The 27,693-nt window shown below is 43.3% G+C and overlaps 1 protein-coding gene and 1 long non-coding RNA gene across 2 annotated transcripts in view; both read right to left on the reverse strand.

Moving 5' to 3' along the window:
* Nucleotides 1–27,693, reverse strand: part of LOC135578323 (uncharacterized) — a 262,971-nt gene that overhangs the window by 124,816 nt on the left and 110,462 nt on the right. The window lies entirely within an intron of this gene.
* Nucleotides 486–26,621, reverse strand: PROSER2 (proline and serine rich 2). The gene is made up of 4 exons (XM_005510292.4): nt 26,393–26,621; nt 17,039–17,254; nt 5,236–5,488; nt 486–4,162 (listed from the first exon to the last, which is right to left on the reverse strand). The coding sequence occupies exons 2-4, from the start codon at nt 17,171–17,173 to the stop codon at nt 3,186–3,188; spliced, it is 1,365 nt and encodes a 454-aa protein (XP_005510349.2). The 5' UTR covers nt 17,174–17,254; nt 26,393–26,621; the 3' UTR covers nt 486–3,185.

Consider the following 27,693-nt stretch of genomic DNA (forward strand, 5'->3'; position numbering starts at 1 on the left):
CAACCCCACCTGTATTTCAGATACAATAAGAAAACCCTCTCCCTTTTCAAAAGAGCGCAATCATGTCAAGGGTTCCAGCTGCCCCCGGCACAACCTGGGGCAGCAACACACCACGATCCAGCCTCCTGCTGCCTGCGGGAACCTGGGGCTGCAGCCCCTGGACTTAGTGCTGACCCTGGGGAGTCTGAGCAAAAAGCAGCCATTCTTGATAACCTGTTCTTCTGGGGGTGCTGATGCCAATTTAATAACCTTACAACAGCAAAGGTTGTTAATTTTAACTCTCAAACATTCCCTACTTGAAGCAGGACAAGTCCCTGTACAAGATGCTTTAGCCACCATCTCAGCTGTGCAGCATTTCATTAAAAACCACAAAAAGCAACGTTATTAAACCAATATTAGCCATTAAAAAAGGCAACTCCATCCTCCAAGGAAGACGCATGCTACTGGGTGACAAAGAACAAAATTCCACCTCCCATCAGCCATCATTTCCTTGGTTTTATCCCAGTTTAATAGATGGTTCATCAGATTTGTGCAAGATAGCTAGCTCTAACACAAGGGGGAAAAGAATTTAAATCACAGCAACATATACACACAAAACAACATACAAAAAATAGAGCTAAATTTATATACAGGTTATTAGCAGCTAGTCTCTTAACTTCATGTAGTACATGGCTTTACTTACTACAGTTTTAGGCACAGAGAAGGATTTACCAGCAGGATATTTGCTCTAATGAAGGGCCACAATTAATACCTCGTTCCAAGTCCTCCCTGGGTAGAAACTGGTTTATCTAATGAAGATTTAACTCTCACTTCCCACCAGTTGAGGACACAGCCCTGCACAAAGGATGAAAGAACACCATCCAGCTACTTCAGCATATTGCAGCTTTATGCTTTAGATATTATACATCTAATTATTATTATTGTTTTCACTAGGGTTATGTTACAGAGTTATTGAATAGTGTCAGGGTTGGGTTTTTTCCCTGTTTGCTTAGCATGGACCCTCAGCTGTAAACAACTCAGAAGAAGAGCTGGCAAGAAATGATTAGATGTGAAGATGATTGCTCTGCACACACTTCACATTCATCACAAAGAATTTGCCTTCACAGGATTTAAAAGCACGAAAGGTCATGAAACATTTAAATTTACTTAGCAGGTTATGTCAATAAACTATGATGCATCACCCACACTCAGGACTCCACTCCGGGCTCCACCGATGCAGGTGCTTTGATATATTTTGTGTTTCCTTGCCTCTCCAATTTAGGACTAGACTCAGAGTCCAGCTAAATAAGCACTTGCAGCATCAAGCAGCCGTTTTTGTTTCAGCAGCACTTCTGTTTGATTATGCGTGCCTAAGTGCCACGTGTTTTAATTACTGGTTGCTTATGTATAGTGTGGCTGTCACAGTGAGCAACATGATCCTTTACCCAGTGAAAAGGCTGAAAAGAAAAACTACATAACAGAACCAGACAGATACCGTAGCAATGCAATTAAAAATTTAAGCAGCAAGCAGATAATTAAAAACAAAACTTTAACTTATGAGGCAGGTTGAAAGTGGCGCGAAGATTTCTCCTTCGCAACAGCTTCATTTCCAAGTACAGCTCAGCAAGTTTGAAATACTTTATCGCAAGAAGGACAAGCTTGTTTATCACAGTTATGTCAGAGCTCAGAGCTGAAGGGTGTGTTAGTTTCTACTGTAGCCACTCCCCTCCTCTTCTCCAAGGTTCATTACTCAGCTCTCAGGAAAGAGAGGGGGTTGCTTGAGGCTTTGGAAAGTGCAGAGAATAAGTGAGTTTTTCCCTTTAGAAAACAAAACAGAGAACTCAAACATGCAGGAAAAACAGTAAGAAATTCAGAGGGACTGGAGTTTGGCATTTGATTTTAAAATGGCTTTTCTGGGTATTTTCAGTTATACAAAAAAGGGATTTTTAACGTAGAAGAGCAGCTTTGCCATGTAAAAAAAAAAAAAGAGTCACAACACAAATATATTTTGGGGGCATCTTTGAAAGCACATCCATTGAACAAAGGCAAAATACACCAACTCAGACCATTCTGGAGCAGTGTGCTCTTGCATCCAGTGCTCTCCTGTAACTCCACATAGCCTACAATAATTTTGGCTGTAACTTGTGTTATGCATTGGCAGGGCAGAATCGAGTAAGGCTGTGAACAGAGGATTTAGAGCTGTCAAGCTACAGGAAGATCCAATGCCAGTTTTTAGAAGTAACAGAACTTAAAATTACTCAGTGTAGTACAGCTACGGTTCAAAACGTAACAGTTTCTTCACAGGAACCCTAACATAAAAGACTTTTGACATAAGGTTCTTACATTTGGTACAAACTTAACTTGTTCCTATGGCTTCTCTGTATGATCATCGGAACAGTTGGGGTCACAGATTACCAAGGAGACTCTTTGGCTGTCAGTGCAAGAACCGATGCGTGTCCTTGAGGCTTCTCTGGTGCCTCTCACCAGACACGTCGTTGCTGGAGCGTGACCGAGAAGCAGGTGGCTGGGGAGAACAGGCAAGACTTGCGGTGAAGCAGCAGAGCGATGCGGTCACCCCCACAAAGCCTGGGTTGCTCTGTCGAGGAGAAAATCAGAGCAGAAACCACCCTCTGTGCGGTGTTGAGTCGAGTGAGGACAGAGCAGGGGAACAGAGGACTCCACCGCTGGCAGGGAACAAAGCCAAGCTGGGTAATACAGACAAAAAGTCACAGAAGTGCGTCACGCTGGTCAGAAATTTCAGTTTTGACATTATCGTGAGCTCCCACAAACAGATATACACGTGAGCAAGACAAATGGAGCTCTCTTTTTGGCTTCAGAAAGAGCAAAAGGAAGGTTCACCATTCAGTTTGCTATGTACAACAATACTGCACTGTTCACTTCATTAACGAGATGCTGCCTGCTACAGTCCAGCATGACTTAAATAAAACTCCTCTTGGTCACAAAGAGCAACAGGTGAGTGTGTCTGCAGGAGGGAGAGCCGAACCCCACTGCTGCGTGTGACGGTGCGTGGTGCCAGCCCTGGGACAGACACCAGCACTCATTCCACAGCATCCGGTACCGCCTGAGCTTCCCCGAAGCAGAAAACTTTCATCTTCCAATCTATTTAATCCCATTCCTGTCGGGACTATTGGAGCACAAAGCCATGCTGTGACCTCCCCCCCGCTGCCAAAACGTCCCCATCCAAATCACGCCGTCTCTTTCAGCAGTCCCAGCTTCCGAAGCGCCTCTCTCCGAGCTTCTTCTGTTGAGCCGCGTCCAGAAAACTTGACCGTTATCCCTTGGGATCGGAATCCGGAAGGTCTGGGCAGCGAACCCGATCTCCTCCTCATGTCTGGGTTTAGACCGGCTGGTTTATAGTCATTAGAAGTTTTTGCCGCATTCTGCTGGGTGCTGCTGACCTTGTTAGCAGCAAGAGCTACCTCTGGTTTGATTGTAACAGTTTTGCCTGTGGGAAGGAAGGGGCTGGGCTCACTTTTTAAAATCTGGTGGATGTTCTGATATCCATTGGGAACAGCGTGCGCCTGTTTGGGCTGCACATCCAGCTGCTGAGCGCCTGGGGCACGATCCACTTGGTCCTGCGCTGGCTTTCCCTTCACTAGGCCAAGTTTTGTCAGGGCCTCGTACCGTGTTTGCTCAGAGGAGAGATCCCTTAAGGAAGAACTTCTGTTACGTGACAAGAAGTCATTTTTCTGCAGCTTCTCCTCCAGTTCAGGTGCCAGAAAAGCTCCCCCGTTGATGTTGGCCATCACCTGAGCTCTGCGCTCCTGGACGTTAACTGCAGCTTTTGAAATAGTTTCATTGAATTCTTTGCCACTGACATTTGTTATGTTGATGTTGCTGGGGAACCGGTGCAGTTTGGGTGCAGGTGCGGGAGGGTGTTTTGGAGCCACAAAATAATCACCGTTGGCCACGGGTGTTTTCTTCCTGTCCGAATTCCCTTCCTTGAGGGCGCTGGGGAAGCGCACCCTGGTCTCCGTCATCTTCTGGGCCACGATGAGCGGGGTGGGGATAGAACGGAGCAATTTCGGATGCTGAACTGGAGGAGGGGGCGGAGGAGGAAGAGGAAGCGTCTCGGACACGGCTGGTGGTACAGGGGGATGTGGAGGAAGGTCGGCAGGTACAGCCAGCTCGGGGCTCTCAGTTCTCTGGGTAGCATCCGACACTTGAAAGACAAAGCAGCAATAATGTTATTAAGTCTTCACACAGAGCAGACTCCACGGCTTTCTTTCACACAGGATTAGCCAGCATCAGTCCTTCCCCATACCCCAACCTTCCTAACTCAAACTCAACCCACATTGCCAGAAGAAAATACAACTGAACTCCTAGAAATGGCATATTGTAGGTGATGATATAGTTTGACTCACCGTATTTACAATGTATTCTCTAGAAGCCCTCTTTCTGCCATTCATTCACAATCTGTGTGTTAGCTTTACTGTATTGCAATGGCTGCTTTTTCTATAAGAGTTTTGCAATTCTTATTTTTTTATTATAACAGCCAGGAGAGGACACGTTACATCCCACTGAAAATACCAGCTGATAAATCCATTCTCCAAAAACAGAGACAACAAACTCTACAGGGTGAAGAAAACACACCATACACTATCTTGTTGCAAACCTATTGATCATAGAATCATTTTGGTTGGAAAAGACCCTCAAGATCGAGTCCAACCATAACCTAACTCTAGCACTAAACCATGTCCTTAAGAGCCTCATCTACACGTCTTTTAAGCCCCTCCAGGGGTGGTGACTCCACCAGTGCCCTGGGCAGCCTGTTCCCATGCCTGACAACCCTTTCCATGAAGAAATGTTTCCTAATATCCAATCTGAACCATGTCCCTTTCAGTGCCACGCAAAGTGACACCACAAACAATCCGCTATCTTAAAACTCTCATAAAAAGTCTGAAGAGGTCTTATGAAGAAGTAGAGCGTGAACGCGTTGACGAGCACTGCTCTGCCTTGCTGTGATGATTCTGCATAACGCTCCGTTCTGTTCCAGCTCAGTCACCAGGTAGGGGACCGAGGGAGCAGTTCAACAACAATCATACGCATGACTTCCACAAGGAAAGAAAGTTTGTTAAGAAATACCACGTCAAAAATCACAGTCCTTAAAGCTCCTGATGTCTAACAGATTCATCTTGAGGAGTAAAGAAGAAAGAGAATTTCTTTAGCTGTTTCGGTTGAGAATTAGAGTACGTCAGGGCCAAAGGGAAACCCACACTCAAGAAATCCTGTTACCTGGTTCTGTGTCTCTGCTGGGAGGCCCTTCATGGTCGCTGCTCTCGGGCGTTGACTGCACCAAGTCAATGATATCTTCGGTCTCTGAGTGACTGGACACATTTTCTTCTGTTGACTTTGGAGACTGACAGTGGATGCCACTGTCACGCAGGACTGGCTCCTCCAAGTCATCTTCTAAGGCATCGATGGTTTCCTCAAAGAACATGAGAACATCCTGCTCTTCGTGAGTTAAGTGTTTCAGACTCTCGTCATCCTATGGGGGAGAAAAAGAAAAATATCAGAAAGATTCAGGCCCAGAGGTGCGTACAGGTAAGTACAGTGATAGCAGACACAGCACCACTTTTCAAAGGCAGGATAAAACAGGCAGCAGTCACATCAGAGGCATCTCCCATTTGCTGATTCACCCCTTCCCAAAGAGCATTCAGACACTAAAATGAAACAGGAAGAAAAGAAAATGTAAAAAGAAACAAAAAGAAGAAAAGCCAGGAGTTTACATCAGTTTTGACTGAAGAACAGCAACTAGTATTTCATCCTTTTAAGTACCCAACTTCAGTTCAGACGACGAGTGTCCATTTGAGTTGGACAGAACACATTGCTAAAAAAATAAAAGTGGACTAAAATAATTAATAAAAATAATAAACAGCAAAAACACCTCCACACCTGTGTCTTTACAAGGGTGAAGAGAGCTTCCTCAGGCTCCACACTGGAATAAGCTGTTTGAATTTCTGTGTCGGGTTGAGGGGAGCAGCGTGGGAGGCAATGGGTGCATTCAGAACAGTCCAACAAATGGGTCGATCCCCTTTTTGCTCCAGACCCAAGTGAGACTTGGCTTTTAGAGGCAGAGCTGGAGCCAAAACCTGGCTCTACCACCATAATCTCCAAGTTATTCAGAGTTATGTGGTAGATTGCAAAGAAGAAATAATAAAGAGGGAGAGGGTTTCTGAATACCTTTGAGTTGCAGAAAGGAAAAATTTCTGATAAATATGAAGATGTGTTTCTTAGCAGTAAAGTGCCTTGGGCTATTTTCTCCAGCAGGAAATAATCCTGTAGACCACAGAAGTGATAAATAATCACTTGGATTACCCAGTCTTCATTTTCTATGAGTCACTGCTCTTGATGAACACAATATCCCTATGAGAAGTGAGGCAGCGATGCACAAACTCTGTTCCCTCCACCTACACCCTGGGAAACACTCACTTTTCCAGAAGCTTGGAGATGACAAAGAATGATTAGGAAAAGCACTGCATTGAGACAATGGATACAGGAAAGGCATTTCCCAAGAGAGCTGTGTGAGTTCTGGAATGTAACGAAGTATTGTTGAAAAGTAAGTGACGTTTTCCCTTTTCTGGATTGGATTTCTTTCCCACCATGCATATACTGGAAATTCTGCCATCAGTAACTTAACGTGAAGGCCTGAGCAAAGCAATACAAGACTGTTTCCTTTCTTTCCTCCGTTTTTCACTTCTCCAAGGACATCTCTGTGACAACCAATGGTAGGACAAGGGGTAATGGGTACAAACTGGAACACAAGAGGTTCCACTTAAAGTTGAGAAGAAACTACTTCTCAGTGAGGGTGACAGAGCCTGGAACAGGCTGCCCAGGGGGTTGTGGAGTCTCCTGCTCTGCAGACATTCAAACCCGCCTGGACACCTTCCTGTGTAACCTCATCTGGGTGTTCCTGCTCCATGGGGGGATTGGATTGGATGAGCTTTCAAGGTCCCTTCCAATCCCTGACATTCTGTGATTCTGTGATCTGCTTGTGCATGCAGGTAACAAAGTTACTTCTCAATGGTGGATTGGGGGGATGTAGGTAAATACCTAAAAGTACACAGTGCAAATACCCAGAGGTAGACATGTTCTCGCTAGGGCAGCACAACTCGCTTCAAACTCACCATGCCTGTTCAGATCATCTGACATTAGACTAGGATAAACCTGTGTGCAGCTCTACCTGTTAACTCAGCTTCCTGTGCAAATAAAGCTTTTATCCCCATCCCTGGCATTAAAAGTCAGAACAATGCACCTCTGTAGAAAAGTAATGCCTATAGATTAAGAACTATTAAATGCAGCATTGTACCAGGTGGCAGTTAGTCTCTAAGCACTCAAAGCACTACAGATGAGAAAATAAATGCTTTAGTGCTCTTAGTTGCCTTCTCCTGAGTGGCCAACAGAAGGTTTTCCCTGTAAATAAATGAACAGAATACTTAAGACAGACACGCAGCCTTTCAGCCCTTCTGGGCTCAGATACTCCAGGATGGGATCGCTTATCTGTGGCTGCAACCATGTGAATGCAGCGGGCTGCAGCCACAGCTGGCACAGTGTTCTGCTAAAACAGAAGACTGGCATCTTGCAGGGAAATAAAGTGGTTTTGACAAGAGGTTCATTTTACAACGACACTTCTAGAGATTCCAATTTATTGTCATCAGGGTGAACGCAGGGTGAGACTCTTGCAGAGGCACCTGTATCTTGGCTGTCTGTCCATCCACGGTGTGCTGTCAGAACAACTTACTCCAGCCTGCAGCAAAACTGCTACAAAAGCTTAAGTTTGGCTGCCATTTGCACTTGCCTATTTAAAGCGCTGACTTCAAAGGCTGACGTATCCCACAGCACCCACTGCATGGCAGAGTTCACTTTTCAAAGGCCAAGGAAAGTTTTACAGCTGCACTTGAAAAGTGAGAGACAGACAAGCCTTTTTCTTTTTTTCCTTAATGGATGTTGCAATCTCCTTCCTTCCCCACCCAAATACTCATACAGCTGCTATGTCTGGTAGGCGAGAGAATGACAGGAAAGGAGCCCTTGTTGGGTAGGTCCCGGCTGGAGCTGAACTGGACTCCAAGAAGCTTTTGTAGCCTGTGAGCTCATTGCAGGAGCCAGACTTCCGCAGGAGAGGGGAAAAAAGGAGTTGCATTTAAGAGTTTTGTGGCGGCAGCAGATCCAGAGCGTGATACAGTGCAGGAATCAGTGCATCGCACTTCGTTCATTTAAAAACAACCTGCTCTGTCATGGGCTTAACTCATTTGATCAAAACACCATGTGAACTGAAGCAAAACACTTCCAGAAGCCCTTTCTTGTATCTGTTTTTGTGATGCAAGACCAAGCACTTGGACATGACTGCTAAGATTTGCAGGGGGACTGGTCGGCAGAGCTCTGCCTGACTCACCATCCCTCATGGATCTCGCTGAAATGAGCAGTTTCCCTTTAGGTGCGGGATCAAAAAACAACTACTGTCACTCTGCAAATACATTTGTACTAAATGCCATACCTAGACTCCAAAGACCAACCCCAGTTGGCACTTCCACAAAATCACAGGATGGTTGGGTTGAAAGGGACCTCTGGAGATAATCCAATCCAACTCACCTGCTAAAGCAGGTTCACCAGAGCAGATCACACAGGAAGGTGTCCAGGTAGGTTTGAATGTCTCCAGAGAAGGAGACTCCACAGCTTCTCTGGGCAGCCTGGTCCAGGCTCTGGCACCTCAAAGGAAAGAAGTTTCTCCTCATATTCAGATGGAACCTCCTGTGCTTCAGTCTGTGCCCATTGCCTCTCATCCTGTTGTTGGGCACCACGGAAGAGAGTCTGGTCCATCCTCCTGACACCCATTCCTGAGATATGTATAAGCACTGATAAGATCCCCTCTCAGCTTCTCTTCTCCAGGCTGAACAGACCCAGCTCTCTCAATCTCTTTCCTCTTGCAGTTTTCCTTCAAGATGACCAAGTCACATTTCCTCGGCAAAAAAAACAAGCAAACAAACCCCCAAAACCAGCGTCTCTAAAGAACAGGAGAACAGGCAGCATTATGGCAGGTGACCATCCTGAGATGCAAGGCATCCAGCCTGGCTAGAAACTCCCTCAGGCGAGGCACGTTTCAGTTGGAGAGACAGGGAAATAATCCCATTTTAGACACACAAGCACTGTAAAAATAAACCTGCTCAAGTTGGTCAAACTAAAGGAGCTCAGAGATGTAAAGTGAGCAGTGACTGAGAACAGAGGTGTATTATCTAATGCCTGCTTATATTACTTACGTTATAGTAAAGCTTTCAGAAAGATGGGAGGAATGTTCTTGTACTCAGCTGGTGCCAGATTTAACTAAGGTTACCATGTCCATTTGTAATTAGTTCATTTCCCACATGTTCCAAGTACTGGAACAGTTCATATTCTTTCTGAGCTGGTTTTCCAGGTCTCCTTTCTCCTTGAAGAATCTGGGTTTCTAGGAGTCCAAGCAGAATCTTTTCAGCTACTCAAATTACTCCCCTCGTACTTTCCACCAGCTCCCTACTCTTAATACACAAACACACCTCCCAAAACTAAATCTCTCATACACCTAACACTACCAACTTTAAAGCCACTGTCAAAAGGCAGCCTGGATTTGAAACCTGAAAATCACGCCTTAGCTGAAGATGCAAACAGCTGAAATAGCTGAGTATGCTCAGCTGGCATTAATATTTTAGATCACTGTGCAGCCAAACATTTCCTGCTTATACCAAAAAAGAGACTTATGATGGTCTTTGGTGTAAAAGAATTAAAAATAAAAAAGAAGGGAAAAGGGAACAGAAAAGAATAATATAATCTGTTTCATAGAAGAGATCCCTTTCCCACCTAACAAAGCAGTGACTTAATATCAGAGGCCCACAATTTTTCACGTGCATCTGAAGAAATTCTTAAAAATCACATCCAGATCTAGAACCTGAGGCCAGCGCAGCTGTAACAGGAACAGAACAGTATGGCAAATCCCAAGACATCCGCAACGGTTAAAAAAATTCTTCTGAAAACTGCTCGAGAACCAAATGGTACTACCCACGTCAAACAGTTACGCTTCAATTAGCAAAATACCAGGAGAACAGTGGATTCAATTGATACATCAATCCCTTGACAGTGCCAAAGAATTAAAAAGCACAGCACCCAGGGAGAGAAGTGACTGGATGCTTCTCAAAAAAAGCATGAAGGGAGCAAATATTCTAATATGTAGGAAAAGAGACATATGTAGCACTACTTAGGCCTCAGCCTGCTAATAATGAGGCAGGTTGTTCCAGCTGTAAAAAGAAAGGAGTGGGTTAAAGCCAGCCCTGCACGCAGGAACAGCGTCAGAACAGGTACAAAAGCTGCAGTGCAGAAGAAAAAGGCCTTTGATTATATTTACAGAAAAAGGAAACAGAATGGATCGTACCAGTGTGTCGCTTAAGTTGGAAGCGAGTGAATTAGAACAAGAACTACCATAGAGGATCAGACCAAAAAGTCCATTTAGCTCAGCATCCGACCTTCAACCCCCTATAACGCACAGGACAGGGGAGCGGGGCTGGGGGAAGAGCATTGCTGGAAACTGCACGGATTTATAGTTTTCTTCCTGACATCCAGTTTCCAGCAATACACGGTTTAAGGACTTCCCCATTGCATCCGTATCTGTGCACTTAATAATCCTTAATGAGCTTTTCTAGCATTAATTCATCTCATTGTTTAAGCCCATTTAAACAGCTGGCACTTGCAGCATTCTGTGGCAATGAGCTCCATAGTTTAACTGTGTGCTGGGTCAAAAAGTACTTCCTCTAAAACCCACTACCTGATGGTTCTGATAATGCCATTTCATTTGGTGAAGAAGAAGACTGTAATATTGAATGTTGTCTTCTTCAGTTTATTAACATAATTGTACATGTGCGCTTCATAATAGCTAGGAGAGCATATAATCATTAGGTCATAAGTGAAGAAATAAATGATCTAGAAGTATTTAAAAAATAAACTAAATTAACTGAAGTAATAAAGTGATTAAATTACTCCAAACCTATTTTTAAAGCAAGCTAAACCAATGCAAAAAATCTCCTTCAACTCTAAAGACATCTCTTTGGCTATCAAAGTCAGGCTGATTGAGGAAAAACTGGGAGATATTTCAAACAAAAGCCACTAAACACTGTTTTTGCAAAACTTAATTATTTCTCAGCAACCTCATTTCTCACAAGAGGGTGACTGGCTTGACCAAGAGGCATAATCATGAGATGTGATAAGCCTTGAAGGCTTTAGTACATGAATATTCATTACATGAATATGGAAACTATGCCTGGATGAAGTCACTGCATGATATGTATAGAACTGGGAGGTGGGGGAGAGATACATTATGCTGCTTCTCCAAAATATATCATAAATTGAATAATGAAACAAGGCAAGTCCCAAAGAGATTAATCCCCACATCTCTGTTATCTGATACTTCACTAACGACAGCAGACAATTAACTTAGTATCTGTTGATGCCCTTATGCTGGAAGGTGTTGCTGCAAGAACGAGGTGGGCCAGAATAAAACCTTTGTGAATTGTATAAGCGTGCTGGTAGTGCCCAAGATGAAATTCAGTTGAACGCATGAATATAAAGGTGACGAACAACAGCTAAGCATCTATGCAAGACAAAGATTTGCAGGTCAGTTTAAATGCTCCAAAGAGGAAAGCAAGTGCTGTTCAGGTATGCAAGTGTCATTCTGGCATATATTAACCAGGGCGATGAAATAACAGCACATCCTCATTTGGAACATGGAGTTCAGATTCAGTCGCTGTACTTTGGAAAGGATGCGACTGAGCTGGCTACGGTCCAGAAGAAAGCAAGGAGGGCTGAGAGTTTATCTGCACAGGAAGGCTGGAGCACATTATGTTTTAAAACAGGGAAGAACAGGTGGTACGCAGACACAACCCTGTACGTATTTTTACATATAAAACATTGACCGCTACGTGCACTGAAGACAAGTTAAAATTGGCTTTCACGTTCCACAAACTCTAATCCAAGCATTCCTTGAAGAAGGAAGTAGTGCAGTACAAAGAAACAGCTTTGGAAGTTCAGGAATGTCTATCAACGAGGGTTACAGAGAAAAGTTGCCAACCTGCTGGAATAACCTTTACTTACCAGATCCTGCTTTGAAGCAAAATGATGCAGCCTGTAGACCCTAGAGGCAATTTGTGTCCTATGCACATTCTCACAGGACATTTTACAGCAAGGTCAGGCCTTGCTAGAGTTGGGCTCTTTACCTTAGTTCTGTACTCATGATCCAAAGCAAGCAGAACTCAAGCCCCTCATCCTCTCTACTCCTTGTCCTGCTGGTAGCAACAATGACTTTTATTTCCCAAAGGCATACTGCTTACAAGTCACCCTAAATCAATTTAAAGTGGATGAAGCACAGCACAGCTCTCTCTGCACCCTGTAAAGAATGGCTTCCACCTGCCCAAAAACAGCTGTACCCATAGAAGACAAACAGCCACCATTTTTTGGGGTATTGTTATTTGGCAAAGTACTTGGACATGGTGAAAGATGCTGTAGTACAGTAAAGCCTGCAGGGTATCAGTATCAAGGTGGGGGGGAACATTAATTTTATGAAAGAAGACTTTCTTAGGACTTTCCCTTGAATGTATCTGAAGCACAGTTCAGTATCACAAAACACTGCACACTGAAATTGTGAGGAAAAAAAGGTGGCAGTGAGCTAACAGACACACAATATATCCTTTTCCACTAATTCTGAAAACCACACTGTGCCAGATCCTCTTCAGAGAGGCCCTGGCAAAGGGATGCGATACACTTAAAAAAAAGAAGTCTGTTGCATTCATCCGTACTGATCCAAAAAGGATAAAGGCCACAGCAACTAACTTTTAGATGCCAAGAGACACCATTACTACAAAATAACCAGGTAAACCCCAAGTTAAATGGCTGAGTCGGTGAAATAAGATACTGAGTCAGCTCAGACTACTCACAGCATGCTTGTTCTTTTTGTCTCTGTAACCAATGTCGAGAATGTCACCTGTACCATACAAGGTGTTTGGTAGTGACAAACCATCTTCACTGACTGGGTATCAAGTCTCATTAGAGCCAGAGGAAGTTCGTTTGAAGAAATAACACACAGAATAAGCAAGACATCTTTTCAGAATCACTGCTATCTGCCAATTTAAGCCATTTGATGAGGGACCAAAAGAAATAGTCACTTAAACTCTGGAGGTCACCACTGCCCCAAAATGAGTGGTGATAAACTGGCATTAACCGAAAATCTGTCAGAGCCAAAGGCAAAAATAAAATAAAACAACCCACAGCATAATCCACTGAGAGTAACACAAACTCACTGTCCCTCAAACTTGTCACTCAGTAAGATGTGTTCAGATACAGAATATGTAATACCGAGGTTGCATCAGATCCAAGGCACTGACACAGCTCGCTACCAGTGCGGTTCCACATGGCACAGCTCACTTAAGGTACAACCAGCACCTTCTGGCATGATTTTCATGGGTGATATATTGTCCTAGCATGTTATTCACACCTAGAAACTAAAGCAGTTACTCATAGCTGAAAATAGTTACACAGTACAATTACCAGAGTGAAGCACTGAAAAAGACGGATTGGTCTTAAGTCGGTCTGTGCCTATTCAGTCAATGGAACAAGACAAATCGCTTCCAAAAAAAAAGCCAAGACCTAGTTTTATCTCTGAATTAAGTGTCCTTAAGTTGCTGCAACCGTATTTCACTGCAAGTTAATTCTTACACCACATATCAGGGAGTGTCACTCAGGAATGGGTTTGGGAGGCAGAACAGGGAGCTCTTGTTTACCCTCTGCCTTGGGTGGTGTGATTGATTCCATGAAGCCAGAAAACCACCTTCACTAAAAAGAAATAAGAATATATGTGCAAATTTATATCCTTATGTATAAGAACTTTTACAATTGTAAGATACAGAGAAAAGCTAGGGGAAAGAAACAGCTTTAGGTGATGGTGTGAGAGGAAAATACCAAGGCAAACATTCCTCCCATGTAAACGTAGGCTCATGTACTTGTCTTCAGCTGCTGTGATAGGTTTGGCAGCACAAATTCAGACCTGAACATCTATCATTTATATGGATAATTCTACTGCAATCAAGACAGGACCCTGCTTTCCATTAAAAATAATATATATACATATATATTGCCTTTAAGGACTGCAGCTGACAAAGTTTAACTAAAAGCACCACCATGCAGGTAAGAAGCAGCTGAGAAACCTGGCAAAATTCAACTGACCTGACTGGTGGGAATCACACACCGGATTTTAAGACCTTTTTGGCACATGGCAATTCACGTCCATCTCCTCGTCATCCCTAACCCGACAACCAGTTCCACAGCAAGCAGTGCCAGCGCAGACACAGCGTGTGAGAACAGCCGACAGGCAAACCGGCCCTGCACAGCCAGCGTGGGCTAAAGCCAGTCCAAGTGTTTGTCTCTATCATCACATCCCCAGGTTTGTTTGAATCCCACAGATGCAACACAAAGGTTATATTTAGTGACTAATGCAGTTTGACACCAAGAAGCTTAAGAGCCTCTTCTTATTGTAATCAAGTAGGAGGGAACCTGCAGTAGCACAAGGCCTGCCATTAAAAAACCCTGCGATGCTTTTTTCCTTTGCAAGGCCATTAAAAAAACCCTCAAAGTCAACCTCAACCTCCCTTGTTGTGCCTCTTGGTGAACAGACCCAGAAGGACAAATGAAGAGCCAAGTAAAACTGTATTTGCTTCTGTTTCAGAGCTAAGAAGGTCTGGTGTGTCCAGAAAATAATAAATCTGTCCCTTCCTTTCTCAGAATTAGTCTAATTAGAAATTACTTGTCTACACTAAGTTCTGTCCCCTCCCTCTCAGCACCTTCTGAATCTTTTCAGCAAAACTACTGAAACAAGTAGTTAAGGTCTCCAGGAACATGTTCCACCAACAGGCTTTTCCTCTTCCTAATCCTCTGATGCTTATTGGACTGTAAAGATCACTCTTTTAACACACAGTTAGGTAAGGATAGAGAAAAGGAATATTTGAAGAATACTGCACTTTATTGTGAGAATTTCTAAAGCCTAAACAGATAAAAGGTATCAGGCAGTAGGACAATTTAGCTTTCTTACATCAGATCACAAAAAGGAAAGATCTGAGCAGCACTGAAGACTTGAGTCCTATTTACTCAATTACAATCACCAGAATTTCCTTCATGTTCAAACTCAGAAACTTAAATTATGCCTTTATTGAAAAGAGTTTCCATTCCCCAACCCGTTACTGTGCACATGCTATTTGTCAGCCTATGGGACATGCCACCTACTGTAGTGCTGGAAGAGCAGTCATGGAAGGGGATCTGTGGTGCCAGAACTGAACTTGTCGCTTCATGCTTCACATTCTTCAGGCACAGACTCAAAACAAGCAAACTAAAAGCTTCAGGAACTTTTGCTGATGCACAGGTCTGATGGGAACTGCCAAAACCTGCAGCCAGCTTTTACTCTATCTATAAATTACAGTATTAGAGAGTCAGAAGGGATTCCAATTCTAGCTGATGCATCATCATATGGTAAGATCTAGTTAGACTAAGGGAACTCATGTCATTTTCTGACACAGCAGACTCAGAATGAGTCTGTACAAACACTGATTTATACATAGCCTTGTTATTCAACACTGATTTTTTAAATGATCAGTCTCACGCCTGCTACTGCAGCTAAGAATAAAGCCCGTGGAAACATGATTGGCTACTAATTTGATGACCTGGAAAACTGGAGTCAGAGTAATGTATAAAATTAACTTGTAATTCTGCATAAAATTAACTTATAATTCTTTAACAAAGTGCAAGTCCCACTGTATTTCTCCAAGATCCAGTCAGTTTTCATATAATAACATACTCCAAATACCTGAGTCCAAACTGTGTACTTGGCTACTCTCTTGACCTCTCCCATCCTGACCCTTCAGGCCTTTGTTGTAGAGCAGATCCGAAACAGTTAAGGGACTAAATTCAGTAATACTTGTTTTGTGTGTTAACTAGCAACACAAGCTGCATTAAGGATACAGCAGTATAGTAAACTGAGTTGTATTTTCACTAGAAACAAACAAGAAGGAGTAGAATTACCTCAGCTGCCAAAAAGCTCACGAAGCAGCACAAAAACACTGAGTGTTTCTGAGGTGTATAGATAAATACAGGTATCAACTTGCCAACTTCTTTTCATCACTTATTCTTCCACAGTAACAAACTACTTCACTACAAGGAAGCCAGCAGGGAGGGCGGAGGGAAAGATATGGAAAGCCTAATTCCATGTTTAAGGCAAGGCAGAGATTTAGATTCCCATTTAGGGAATTCATGTTTACCAGAGAGCTCTTTGCTCAATTAAAAATGGATACTTTTCAAATGGTTGTGATGATTAAAAAAAAAAATGCAAGGAACCATACCTGCTTTCTAGGCTCAGCCTGTCACAGTACAAACAGTGCTGTTGACTTCATTGCCTGAATCATCCTGCTAATTGGAAAAATGCAGAAGTGCATCCTACTCCCTCAGTTACTCACGTACTATTTAAATGGCCACACACTCATCCTCACTAACGTGAAGACAGCTTTGTTTATGGTGACGTATTTGTTACTCACCTAATTACATGAAGGTGGAATAAGCTGACGACCTTCAGTAGTGTCAACAAAGAGCTTAGGCAAGAAACAGCATATAGAGCCAACACTACCCTTAAGTTCCTTCCCAAGCTACTTAAGAAAGCAAGGGCAGGGATTTGCAAACTGTGCATCACATGAAGGGTTGCACCAGCATAATGTGTGCTCCTCACCACCATTCCTGGTTCCTTGGGAGGAACAGCCAGAGAGGAGCAATTTCCAATCTCTCAGGGACAACCAGACCAGAAAAACAAGCTGCTGTACCAAATCAAACTAGTTATATCTGGCCTTTCAGCCAAGACCACAAGCAACCATTTATGACTAGAAATTGCAAAATAGAAAAACCCAACACTTAATGAAAAAAAATATTCCTGTGATGTGAACGAAGCTAGTAATGTAATTTGGATCATTAAGCATAAGGCTCATTAAACACTTACCAAGGCAGGATTTCTGCACTTAGCTTGGCTGCTGTGATTCTCCACGCTGCCACCCATCTCCATGCTCCCACCTGCGTGCTTCAGAGATATTTCAGATGCCATTTCAGAGGAATCCAAGAGGATATTTCTAGGCATCACACTCTCTTGATTTATCGATCCCGATGCAGTGTAGAATGTCACCAGCGTATTACGTAGGGCTGCTAACTTTATTCATTTCTGAAAACAGAGAACAAGGCGTTACATTTAAATTTGGTTTTTAAAATACTTGAAAAACAAAAAATGGAAAACAAATAGTAAAAAAAATCCCACATGAGTTACTGAAGGGTGTATATATATGCTCTAGAACACATCTGCCACCTGTGGGCACCTTTCCAAAAACTGGTTGTATTCTATATGGTGACTTTAAAAATCCTACATAGCAAGGCTGTATGTTGTATGTTTCCAAACCAGATGTTTACAGTTACAAGCATGGACCCTGCATACATACCTGTCCTACAGATTGATTGTTTTCCATTATGACACATAATTAACAGTAATAAAACCCCATCAGCTGAGATACCAACTGATGCAGTTCAAATATCTTCATCTTTTATTAGCTTTTTAGACAAGAATTCTATTTATCAGATCATGTCAGGGAAACAGAAACCAGTTTATTTCCTAACACTGCTGCAGTTAACTCCTGTGTTACTGGAGCTGCTCTATGTCAACTTCTTCTGGTGAAAGATCCATTAACAAAACTTAGCGCCATTTCTGTACCATCTTGTTACATAGCAAAATTGCTTTTTAAAGCTTACAAAGCTTTTATTTCACTCAGCCATAAAGAAACAGTGCTTGTACATTTGGAAGACATTTACTGGAACAGACATTTGCTCCAGTAAGCGCTGGTGCATAAGCCCCCATTTTTTTTTAAGCCACCCTAGTGCTCCGTTCTGCAATAACTTTCTGAATTGTCATCACCTCCCAAAACACTCTGGCAGAATTTCTTCATTCTCAAAGTATCACAAAGATAAAAGTCATCCTTGTGTACCACCAGCACAAACAGGGGTGGGTAAAAAAGTAGAACCTAGCTTATTTCTTTCTCTAGTAAGTTAAAACATCCTTTGCAAAAATAAATTGTCTTGTTCTTTAACAGTCCATCTATTCACCCTCCCTGTGACTGGGAAGCAGGAGTGACAAATTCCTCAACAACAGTTGTTCTGAGGTACCACGTTAAATGCAACCAGCTGGGAACTGGACACCACTGCCCCGACACTGTACACATGAAATGAGATGGTCCTGCTTCCCGAGAGCTTCTCCCTTTATTACGGTTCGAGAGGTGACATGAGAAGCAAAGCCAAGTCTGCATTTCCAATTCAATTGGATTGCTTCTGCTGCCTCCCTACCTCTGTTGGCTGAGGGCTGAGAAACCAGAGCCTCCCGGTAAGCTGATTAGTGTTTCATGGCGCTGAGATAACATCTGCCAACGCTGAGCAACAATCCCATCCCGCTGATGGAGAGGGCTATGACATTACCAGCGGTACGTACCAACGCTCGCTCGTCTGTGCCGCGGCACCAGCCTGTGTCCTGTGGGACAGATTGCACATGGCACAGGCTGCGGTCCAGCAAGTCTTGGAAGCACAATCCACACGAACTGCCATAATAAAAGCATCTGATAGCCTTTCTAATGAACATTAGGTCTAACGATTCAGATTTAGCCTTACTTTTACATAAAGAGAACATTCTGCCTTTCTTCTATTAATAAATATATAAATAGATGCAATGCATCCTCAGGATAGTGGTTTTAAATGATGCCACAGAGGTAGAAACATGCTCTTGGTCCTGGTTTTCAGAATCACGAGACAGGCAGAGAAGAGCCCAGCAGCAGCTGCTGCACCTCTGGCTGCCACATACCCAGGCTCAAACCAACACGCTTTGCTGCAGAAAGCTGAACTGGGAAAGAGCAGCCCCAGTCTAGAACATCCAGCTCCATCTACAACAAACTCCGTGCCTCTGAACAGCCACACACAACCACACACACACAAGAAAATATATATATATTTTTTAGAAGGCAACATTATCAGTGAAAATCTTGACTCCTCTGAAATGCTACACACAAACACAAATATATATATATATATAACTTTTAGATGGCAAAACTATCAGAGAAAAACTTGAAAAAAATCACAGAAAACTCCCACTGATTTCAGATTTCATATAATGACTTTCAAGTTCATGTTTAGATGGACAAGAATGTTTTTTGTAAGCAGGACCAGCAAGAGGTGAGTACTCCTACTGACATCCAACATAAGGTGAGTATTATTTCTCATCAGCATCATTTTTTGTCCAGGTGTCCAGAATAAATGTAGATCGTTGTTCATGGAAAAATACGACATCCCTGAATATAAGCCCTAATGCATCTTTTGGAGCAAAAAATTAATCTAAGAGCCTGTCTTATTTTCAGGGAAACAGAGTACTAGACTTCTAGAGTTATACTCAAAACTGTTAGTGAACATTTGATAGACTACATTATGAGAGGTCATGGCTCCAGATCACAACACATATCACAGACAAGACCTACATTAAAGCCTAACCAAATGAAGATATTAATCCAAGTTATCAATAAACCAATTAATGGGCTAAAACTTTGAAGAAGAAGAAGGTATTTAAGAACACTGCTCTGCTTTCTCCAACAGGAAAACCTTAACATAATGAGGTCTAAGCTTCATAGTGGGCTATCTGCATCCAGGACAGCAGGAACATCCAGATCCAGTAGCAATAACCATTAAAGCCACAAGTTCTTAAATAACAACAAATAACTGCTCCCAGCGAGCTCCTGTTACTCATACTGGAGCTCAAGAACAGGTGTGAACAGTGAATAAAAGCAGCAACTGTGCCACCCACACAAGATCAAGCAGCATCACGGCATCGGTTCTGCATCTGTGTTGTAACCCGGGGCTGCTTGGGAGGTTTTACTCATTTTTGAGAAGCTCGGGAGCAGGTGTGATGGCCTGTGAGCCTGAAAAAAGGGGTGGGGAGCAAGTCTTTTTCCCCTCTATCTTTCACGTTATTTTTAACACTTCAAGGGTACATGTCAATAAGACTGTAACCCATTCACATATTATTTCTTCTCCCCTTTGCTGCGTTTTTCATGCTTTAAGGGCAAAACTCCTACATATTTGCACAGTTACACTGCTGCAATACACAGAGCACGCTTCACAAATTCCCCTCCTAACCATGGCTAACACAGACGTCCCGTCACCTCTTTCTGTGTCCCCTCTAAGTGAAAGACTTTGTGGATTTAAGATGGAAATAGCCAAGAATCTAGTGAATTTCAAGGAGACCCTGTTTCAGTGGGATTGCCTAGGTAACAGTTCAAAAACACAGTCAGCATCCTCAGAGAGAGCAAGAACAGCAGGACCACAGGCGGCTGCTCCTCCTGACCTTCAGAGATGCATTAAATATGAAAGTTGCTCACAACAGGATTTGTTGCTTGATCTATTCAATGCATGGTAGTGGGGTTTTTTCGGTTGGTTGAAGTGATGTGTGCCTGTACCATTATGGATTCATATATATGTATTTATATATAAAAAAAATAAGTCAGACCATGATACAAGAGTGCAGAACTGTCACAAGAATAGTACTATTTGGAGAGAACAGCCCAAATATCAAACCAAAAAGGCACCTTAGGGCAGCTGTGATGATATCAACTGAAACAATCACTGCTCAGTTACACTAGAACTATCTTTATGAGTTATTTAAAACAATAGAATTCACCTGTTGTGTGTGTTTCTCAGAGGCTAGTGGGAGGAAATTGAAATATTCTGCAGTCAACATTGAATTTTACCTCCAAAGATTTAATTTTCCTTTGGCACATAATTCAGAGAGACTGTAGTAAGCTGCCATCAAAGATACAGTGCAGTCTGTCCTTTTAAAAATGGTATTTTTACAGTTTTGCTGACTAAGATTACTTCTGCACTGTAGTTCAACGTTAGCATTTGTAAGTGACTATTTCTGTAGTAGCAGGAGATGGAAAAAAAACCCTGTTTATTAATAATCCTGTTTGAAGACTAGCTTAATAGGCAAAAAGATCAATCTTGCAAAAATGGATGACATTTAGTGGCTAAAAGTCAACCACCACATAAGGCAGAAGCCAAAAGCCAGCAGACAGCATCATCCCACTTACTGCACGATATATTTAAGGTAAGTAGAGTCAACAATTTTTAGGAAGTTATCATGCATTTTTAAAAGGGCACAGTATCAGTCTCTTTCTCCCTTCAATATACATGCAACTTCTAGAACACTCTTTGCATAAAAGATGTTTTTAAGCTACATTTCTAAGCCTAGACTGTATTCTGAGCATCGCACACACTTTGCCTGTGCTTAAACAGCCATTTCTCAATGATACAACTGAAATAGAAGAACTGGCCAGTGAAATGCAAGGTTTGTTTAATCTGTCAGCTCTATATAGACATACCAACAACATAGCAACACACACTCCGCTCTGCACAGACCATCGGTTGTCTTGCACTCTGTGATGGTGCTTGAGTTTGGAAAGTTAAGCATCTGGAAAATACATCTGAAAGTGCTCTGAGGTCAAAGCGTTACTGTGGGATAAGTCCTGTAAAAATGACAGTACAGAGGCAAGCTAGAGACCTGTATTTTTATTAGCCTCTGACAGCAGCAGACGCTGAGGGAAGAGCGTGTAAAAGACGACAAGCAGAAAGCAGGAATTCATTCAGGTTCCTGCACATTGTGGTCAGGAGACCCGAGGGCTTCCCAAAACGGGCCATGTATTTGTGTCTAATAACCTGATGAATTTTCCCTTGTATTAAGCAGTCCTGCAACATACCTTCGAACCTGCTGTACAAGATGACAGCTGAACACAACCAGATGGCCCCTGACCTGTCTTCACTGAGCCACTGCTGTTACAGGCTCCTCAAAACCAACTGATCCATTAAGGTGGGCATATTCCTCCTTACGAACAGAGCTACCAGCAACTGAATTCTTACCTCCTTTGGGATATGAAATACAGAGTAAGCCCTTGAGCTTTTGGGGGAACTCATGTCCCACTCTTGTGATCTACAGGGATACCTAAGCTTTCTGGTAGAGGCATAGACTAAGTGACAGCACCACCTACAAAGGACAGTCCTCATGGGGACACTGATTAACTCCAGCAGCACACAGGACAGCTGAAAAGGTATCGCTTTGAGCACATAAAAAGCCCAGAATCAGACAGTAAATTTATAAGGTATTGTTATAGAAAGAATCAAAACAAAATTGAAGTAACAACTGGCAACGCTTGATGTTTAGGAATCAAAGTAAAGCAAAACTGGCCAACACAGCTGAACTCTGAGTTTTCTTCTCCATATCAATGCGCTAATGTATTTTACTATGATGCATATTCCTTATCTGCTCATAACAAATCCTGTCTGTCCAAAACAGTCATGGCTATTTAACATCCAGTAACCAGGAAAAGTTCCTGCCCTTGTTTAGGGACTGTCACCATAGTACAGCCAGCCAAATAAAAATGCTGACCATTAAAAAAATAAGCACAAAAACACACACACATCCCCCCAGTCTGTGACAGTACAGTCCTCTAAACAGGAACCAGGCCAACAGCATTTTTATAGACATTACCCTGGATACCAATTCTGATTGATATTTTCAGAACAGGCATCGAGTAAGTTTGAACAATATTTAGCAGAGCGGGAACTCGGGGTACCCTCACAGCAGCATGGCAGCCCTAGGCTGAGATGCAGCCACAATCAAAGTAATTACAGTCTTACCAACCACACAAGACCCACAAAATTCAAGGGAAAGCGATGCAATATTTTGTTTTAAACTTTCTGGTTTCTGTCATGCATTCATGACAATTCAAACTTTCCTCTACAGGCTGGAGAGCTACAAAATCCGTTAGTTTTAAAAACTAAAAACAAAGATTCTCTCAGTCCTCTAAATCTGGAAGCTGGAGCCTCAAGAAACACACTGAATGTCATTCATACAACTCACACTAGAATTTGCGAGAGCTGCCAACAGTGAAATAATTAATCCTGTGTACATAATTTTTTAAAAGAACTAGATGGGCAAGGCACCAATTCAGTAAAAGTTAAATCCAGCTGACTTCACTAGGATATTTCATCACACGCTTAAATGGTTTGCTGAATTGGATCTCCAATTAAATGTAGCAACCACTCAGAAAGAAAGGAAACAATCACAAACCAACATTTTCACCGCCCAAGTGATAATTCAATTACTACACTGAATTCTCCAAATCATGCTTAAGGTCACACCTCTGACTACATTAATATAAGCCTCAAGATACCAGAAAAGGAGTTCAGTACTATGCTTCATTTTTAACTGGTCTTTCTGGATTTTCAATAACAGCCTTTTTAGTTTTTTGAGACCCCATGCTTTAAAAACTGATGACAACCAAGCCAACACAAGAGACCTTTTGCCAAAGCCTAGACCATTACCACCTCAAACCTCCTTGTAAGTAAACTCAGTTTCTAGTTCACTCCATCAACAACAGCTTCAGCCGAATCCTGTTGCCTAAAGCAATGGCAAAGGTTCATATATAACACTGTGGATTAAAACAAAAGATCCCTGAGTTGCTCTCATCTCTCACAGATTTACAGCAACATAATCCTTCCCTGCCCCAACTAAAACTACAGCCAGTGACAAGTAGTTACTTTTCTTCAGATTAAGGCCTTACCCAAGGATAAGGCTCTCATTGGTGCTCTGTGGTTGAGATTTGATGACCAGTATCTGCTCAGTGGGGAAGCTACACATGATACCCAGAGACACCCAGATATCCAGTATTACATGGGGCTTCAAATGCATCCAGGCAATGGCTGAGGTCTCATCCGACTTCAAATGGCCTTATGCAAATTTCAACAAGAAAAGTGTCCAATTACTTTAGAGTTACTCTTTTTAAGTCTATGTTAACATCAGGGTGGCACTATCTGTGACAGACAACACTTTAGAAACATCAAAAGTACACAAACCATTTCAGGCACAGACTCCTCTGTAATTAGTCAACTTCTGTCTTGTTAGAGGTAGCATCACTGGGGCTTAGGGTTTCATTATGTAACTACTGAACCAAATCCTGTTTTACAACGTATTTAAGACAGCAAAATAATTTTCAGCCCTGGTACGTCTGTGTCACAGTCTCACAGGCGATTCTTAGGTTGCTCTCCTACGTTTCTTGTTGTGACTGCTGTGCTGGTACTGGGAGGGGGGCAGAAGACATCTGAAGCACAAAGCAGAGGTGTTTGCTTTAAAAAGCAGCTAATTTAAAGCATGTTTCATTCTTATGTAAGTACATAAAGGTCTGCCTGCCCAAGGCAAACAGAGCTGAAAACAGCACTGGCAAAAGAGAGCAGTAGAGTCTTGCCCTGGACTTTCCTCAGTACAGGGATAATCAATACACACCCAATTGAAAATGATATCTTTAGACAGTTAGCTACACTGGAAATTAAAATTCCTTTATTTTTTTAACTAAAAAAAAGGAGGGAAGACTTGGTAACAGCATTTGACACAGCCTGGCTGGCTGGCTTTGAAAGCCACACTGGTACACTCATTTGTTTTCATGCTCTGGTATTTTAGAAGGTCAGTCAGCCTGAAACTTGTCAACTGCTCAGGAGTTGTTTCAGTTGCTATATCCAACCAGCAAGCCCCTCTGCCAACATTCTTGGTTAATATTTCTCTCGGAGGCACGCAGAGAAAAAGCAGCTACAACCAAGAGAAGAGTTCTACTAGCGACAAAATATAGAGATGCAAAGCCAAATCACCCTGCTCCTTTGCAATGTCAGGTCTTGCTTGTACTTCTAGTCGTAAAACTTCATTTTACTCATTCACTGTGCATTGTAAAAAGCCCAAACAAACCCTCGGTAAGAAAGACACAGCTAGAAAAATCTATCCAATAGAAATAATTAGTATCTTCATTTCTTTGAGACCTAACTTTCCCTCCCACCCGCCCTTTTACTATTTAAACACCAGCTTCCCCCCTCACACAGGAGTAATTACTGCAAAGGAAGGAGAAAAGGCACAATCATTATTCTCTATAGTGGTACCTGTACAATGAACTCCATCTGCAATGCTACATTAGTCAAGGATCTGCAGAGGAATCTTAAAATAACATCCTTTTTATTAGCCTAAGCCAGAAATTGCAAAAGCTTTTAAAACCAAGACTTATGCTTCAGGGTTTGGAAAGAAGTCTTTCCTTCTGTACACTTCATAAAAGGAAGGGGAAAGGAATAATTGTTGCTTACATTTCTGATATTTTTTTATAGCTTAAAATCCTTGCAAAGTTTCCAAATTTCTTTCCGGTTTCATCTGCTTGTTTGTTACCACAGGAATCATCTCTCGTTACACCCATGCCCATGACCAAGCACAGCAGATCTCCACTTTCAGCTACCGGACTAAACCAAAAACTATTCAGGAAACATGCCCTTGAGATCCTGGACTATCAAAAATCCCAAGAGCGTTTTTAAGGGTGTGGTTTCTCTTACACACACTCAACATTCCCCAAACTACCCAAGATTATGTTTCTGAGAAGCAGCAGCCGCCTCACGCTTCACATCTCCTGATGGAAAAGGCACCTGACACAGGGCAGGGGAACAAAGAAAAAAAGAGGGCATTTTGAGCTACAATCTGCCACATTTCAGCCAACAGTTTTTGCCAATGCTAAAATTAAATTGCAGGTAGTCTGAAAACAATAAAGAGGAATAAAGCAGCTCTTTCCCATCACCCTTAATCAGTCAGCAATACCATACACTGAAAGTTTAACAATGCATGGGTATTAAACCTTTATTTAATTCTCTTTTCCTCCCCCCTTTTTTTTTTTTTGTTATTTTGAAGTTGCCAGTTATGACACAGAAATTTCTTTTTAGGCAAGATACGATGGGGAAGAGAAATCCAAGAAGAAAAATAAAAACAAATTGAAAAACAGAAAAATAACCCTTAACACAGCTCGATACAGGGAAACTAAGCCTCGCATTTGTGGGAAAGCGGTTAGTTCATAGTTTTTCTCCTCACCTGCTCTGTACACAAAACTAACCCAGCACCCCTGGGGCTGCGCCAGCCTCCACTCACTGAGAGTGGAACGAGAACCGCGCAGCTACACGGACCAGCGTAAGGAAAAAATAATTAAAAACCCATTAGTGACTAATAAGACCAATATTGAACCACTCATATCAAGAACTGACAAACGCGCGGGGCGCTCCGCGGCCTCTCGCCGAAGGGGCCGCTGAGGGGGAGCGAACCCGCGGCCAGCGGAGCGGCGGGAACTCAGCGCCTCACGGCTGCGGGAACCGGGAACGAGGGGGAAGCGAAGATCCCTCAGCGAGAGTCCGCGCAGGGCGAGGCTGCACTCACCGGCTGCGGGAAACAGTCCGGCTGGCGAAGGACAGGACGAGAAGCGGGAACGAGCCCGAACGAAGGACAGCAGGTGGGAGAAGCGGCAACTCCAAGCAGCCGCGGGCTCCGCTGAGCACCGGCCCCGAACTCATGCGCACTGCGCCCGGCCACCACCCACGGCGGGCGGTTAAAGCGACAGGCGCTGCGCTGGGCGGTTCGCCCCGCGCGGGGAGCGGCAGCCGTCACAGCTCCGCCTCGCCCGGGCGGGACGGTCGCCTTTGTCCCTCTGGGCAGGGCATAATGCCGGTGCTCCTCCCTCCGGGTTCGCTGTGGTTTGAGGGGCTTCGGTGGGCTGGCGCGCAACCCCGCGCTGCGCGGTTTAAACGCGTCTCCGCGCCCACAGCGCTGCTCGCGGTGGCTTCGCTGAGGGGCTGTCCCCAGTGTCCCCCCTGCGGTGTGCGCGGGTGGGGGACCTGGGTCTTCACAGCCGCCCCTGGGCGCCATGACAGCCCATACATAGCGATACCTCTGAGGACACTGAGGTAAAACCTTGCCCGGCCCCGGCGGGAACAGCGCCGATCGTGAGGGGTAAATTGTGTTGGGTCTGGTGTCCATGGGGCTTGTCCATCCGCTGAGGGAAAGGTTACAGAGTCACAGAACATCAGGGATAGGAAGGGACCTCGAAAGCTCATCCAGTCCAATCTCCCTGCCAGAGCAGGAACACCCAGATGAGGTTACACAGGAAGGTGTCCAGGTGGGTTTGAATGTCTCCATTCAAGGAGACTCCACAGCCCCCCTGGGCAGCCTGGTCCAGTGTCTGTCACCCTTACCGTGAAGAAGTTTCTTCTCAAATGTAAATGGAACCTCCTGTGTTCCAGTTTGTACCCATTGCCCCTTGTCCTATCATTGGTTGTCACCGAGAAGAGCCTGGCTCCATCCTCCTGACACTCACCCTTTATATATTTATAAGCATTAATGAGGTCACCCCTCAGTCTCCTCAAAAGATTGAAGTAAAAGGTGAAAAATAAGTGTCAAAAATGACCGAGCCCCCTGCCTCCCCCTAGGGCCGCATGCTCCCTGCCTGAGGCCTGCATCTGAAATGACAAGTGTTTGTGTGCCACGTTAATCTGTACCACCCATATATTTAACAGATCAATAACAAATATTGCCTATTTGTACTCTCACTTATTGCTAGTATGGCATCATACTCTCTGGTATTTATCAAGTAATCATGTCCCCTCCCTCCTTCGTTGTGCAAGGCTATGGCAGCCACAAAATTAACAATTTGACTTATAGCTGTAAAAATGTCAAGCCTGTCT

The sequence above is a fragment of the Columba livia genome, chromosome 1 (assembly GCF_036013475.1).
Source record: "Columba livia isolate bColLiv1 breed racing homer chromosome 1, bColLiv1.pat.W.v2, whole genome shotgun sequence".
NCBI lineage: Eukaryota > Metazoa > Chordata > Aves > Columbiformes > Columbidae > Columba > Columba livia.

Coding starts and splice junctions, on each gene's coding strand:
- PROSER2 (XM_005510292.4), bottom strand. CDS start 17,173: ATGCCTAGAAATATCCTCTTGGATTCCTCTGAAATGGCATCTGAAATA. Junction 5,489..17,038: donor AGTGCAGAAATCCTGCCTTG/GTAAGTGTTTAA, acceptor TCTCCCCCATAG/GATGACGAGAGTCTGAAACA. Junction 4,163..5,235: donor CAGCAGAGACACAGAACCAG/GTAACAGGATTT, acceptor TTGTCTTTCAAG/TGTCGGATGCTACCCAGAGA.